This window comes from Otolemur garnettii, unplaced genomic scaffold (assembly GCF_000181295.1).
Source record: "Otolemur garnettii isolate 467f Iridium unplaced genomic scaffold, OtoGar3 scaffold00068, whole genome shotgun sequence".
Classification (NCBI taxonomy): Eukaryota; Metazoa; Chordata; class Mammalia; order Primates; family Galagidae; genus Otolemur; species Otolemur garnettii.
In genome coordinates this window covers 2,336,873-2,339,815 of record NW_003852463.1, presented here as the reverse complement: position 1 = coordinate 2,339,815, position 2,943 = coordinate 2,336,873, and the positions used below count along the sequence as shown (strand labels likewise).

At 47.2% G+C, this 2,943-nt stretch overlaps 1 protein-coding gene across 4 annotated transcripts in view; it reads right to left on the bottom strand.

Moving 5' to 3' along the window:
• Positions 1 to 2,695, bottom strand: part of TPRKB (TP53RK binding protein) — an 8,552-nt gene extending 5,857 nt beyond the window's left edge. For 2 of the 4 annotated variants that reach the window (XM_012807433.2, XM_023515298.1), the window contains exon 1: positions 2,441 to 2,695. Coding sequence is in view for 1 of the 4 variants with exons in the window: in XM_012807432.2 (XP_012662886.2) it covers positions 2,166 to 2,194 (29 nt within the window). In the remaining 3 variants the exon portion in view is untranslated. Of the gene's footprint in view, positions 1 to 1,966; positions 1,986 to 2,165; positions 2,317 to 2,440 lie in introns of those variants that run through there. The other 2 variants (XM_012807432.2, XM_023515297.1) reach the window with 2 other exon arrangements.
• Between the last annotated feature and the right edge of the window lie 248 nt (positions 2,696 to 2,943).

The following is a 2,943-nucleotide window of genomic DNA, read 5'->3' as shown; positions in this document are numbered from 1 at the left end:
AAAATACACAAAATATAATAAGAGTTTGTTAATTTCCCTATTTATGGCGACCTTTGGGACACTGTGTATTAAGGAAGAAAATAATTTTAAGGCAGGGAGCAGTGGCTCATCCCTGTAATCCTAGGACCCTGGGAGGCCGAGGCAGGTTGATTGCCTGAGCTCACAGGTTCGAGACCAGCCTGAGAAAGAGCAAGATCCTGTCTCTAAAAATAGCCCAACTAAAAATAGCTACTTGGGAGGCTGAGGCAAGAGAATTGTTTAAGCCTAAGAGTTTGAGGTTGCTGTGAGCTAAGATGCCACAACACTCTACCAAGGGCAACAAAGTAAGACTCTGTCTCAAAATAAATAAATAAATAATTTTAAAGAATAAAGGGTCACACTTGATGCAAAGATTTCATTCTATACATGGACATTAAGCAGAGAGGTATAATTATTAATCGATAGCACTGGCCCTTCCTTAAATGAGCTTAACAAGGGAAGAACAGGGGTATAGAGACATAAAAGCAGCATAAGAGACAATTTGAATAACTAGTGGTCAATTGTGGTGGCTCACATCTATAATCCAAGCACTTGGGAGGCCCAGGCAGGGGGATAGCTTGAAGCCAGGAGTTTGAGATCAGCTAGGGCAGCATAGTAAGGTACTGTCTCTACAAAAATATTTTCAAAGATTACCTGATGGGCACCTGTAATCCCAGCTATTTAGGAGACTGGGACAGGAAAATCACTCAGCCTATCAGTTTAATGTTGCAGTGACCTGTGATCACATCACTGTATTCCTACACTCCAGCCTGGGTAGAAGAGTTAAACTCTGTCTCAAAAACAACAATGGCAAAGACATAACTTAAATTATATCCTTGAACAGACAAATTTGAGTACTGCAAAAATTAAAAATTTGAATTTTTTTTTGAGACAGAGCCTTGTTCTGCTTCCTAGGTAGAGTATGGCAACGCAATCATTGCTCACTGCAATCTCAAACTCCCAGGCTCAAGTGATCCTCCCACTTCAATCTCTCAAGTAGCTGGGATTACAGGTACTTACCACCAGATCTGGCTAAATTTTTATTTTGTGTAGAGATGGAAGCCTCTCTATTTTGCACCCTCCTGCAACTGTTCAGGCTGGTCTAGAACTCCTGGTCTCCAGTGATCCTCCTGCTTTCACCTCCCAAAGTGCTAGGATTACAGAGGTTAGCCACCAGATGGAGCCAAAAATTTGATCTTTAAAACAATTTGAATCAGGTTTGGCCCCTGTATACCACATACACCAGCCACATACACCAGAGCTGGAGGGTTCAAACCCAATCCGGACCTGGCAAACAATGACAACTACAACCAAAAAACAGCTGGGTGTTGTGGTGGGCGCCTGTGTCCCAGCTACTTGGGAGGCTGAGGCAGGAGACTCGCTTGAGCCCAGGAGTTGGAGGTTGCTGTGAGCTTTGATGCCACAGCACTCTACCCAGGGGGACAGCTTGAGGCTCTGTCTCAAAACAAACAAACAAACAAAAAAGGATTTGTTCTGTAAAATTTGGATTCAGCCAAAAGACTACACTCAAGAATCCAGAAGGCTGCATTTGGTCCAAAACCTGAGATTCCCCAAATCTTGTTCTTTTGCTCTTAGGATAAAGCTCTAAATTGTGTTGCCGTGTTCCGTAGCTTAAGGTTTGGGCCCTGCGTGCCTCTTTTACTACTGCCGCAAGGTCCTCTCAGCTTTCCCAAGCTTTCTCTCCGACTCTGCCCTTTCCAACTGGTAGATTCTCTGACTTTCTTCCCTCATCTCTGGCAGGCTTTCGTTCCTCCCTCCGTTCAACTCCATTTGAAATCTGTTTACTAGAGCATCCTGGGCCACGCGACTACCTCCTCCAAAGTTCTAATGATCCCAACTAAAATGAAGCATTGGCCTATCAGTTTTGTTTGCTCATTAACTATATTTTCTTTCTTTCTTTCTTTCTTTTTTTTTGAAACAGTCTCACTTTGTCACTCCGGGTAGCGCCATCGTAGCTCACAGCAACCTCAATCTCTTGGGCTCGTAATCCTCTTGCTTCAGCATCCCGAGGAGCTAGACTACAGGAGCCCGCATAATGCCAGGCTAGTTTTCCTTTTTCTTTTTTAACTTTTTTTTTTTTTTTAAATAGAGACGGGGAGGGGAGAGGTCTGGGAGCAAGCTCTTACTCAAACCGGTCTCGAACTCTTGAGCTCATGGGATCCACCTGCCTCGGCCTCCCAAAGTGCTAGATTCACAAGCGTGAGCACCGCGCCCGGCTCTATTAGCTACATTTTCTGAGGGGAGAGGCTGACAATTCTGCCATTCCGTCCTGCATTCCCAGGGGCTGGCCTCTGTAGGGTGTTAACAAATATCCGCTGAGGGAACGACAGACACTGCCCTGGCTTGGGCCCCCCCGCCCCCCGCTCCCAGGCCGGACTGCTAGTAAACTAGGCGAACTCACCGCCTCCCGGGCCTCGGTGCGTCTCCGTAACACTCCCCCTCGGAAACAAAGCCCTCAAATTCCGGAATTGGTGCCTTATCCTCGCCCTCCCCGAGTCCGTCTCCGCGTAGGGAAGCGTGAGGTCTCGGTTTCTCTCGGCTTACAGGCAGGAGGGTAGAATCCGGCCGTTGTCGCGCTTACTCCTACACTGGCACTTTTTCCCAAGCCGAAATCCCGTGCGGACGCGAAAAAGAACAGGAGACATCTTGTCTGAGGCGGAAGGGATCGACGAGCCGGAACCGGAAAGTGAGATCTGGTCTTCACCGCTGTTGGGCGGCGCAAAAACTTGTCTTCGGTTTCTTCCTGTGCTGAGACAAGTATTGACCAAGTTAAGCTCTGCTGTTTGCGGAGGCCGAGATTCCTCGGTTCTTTCTCAGGGTAGGCGGGACTCAAGTTTGCTTAGTGCGGTCCAGTGATCATTTGTGGGGTCCTCTGTAGCCGATTGCGCTCAGCGATTTTCATTC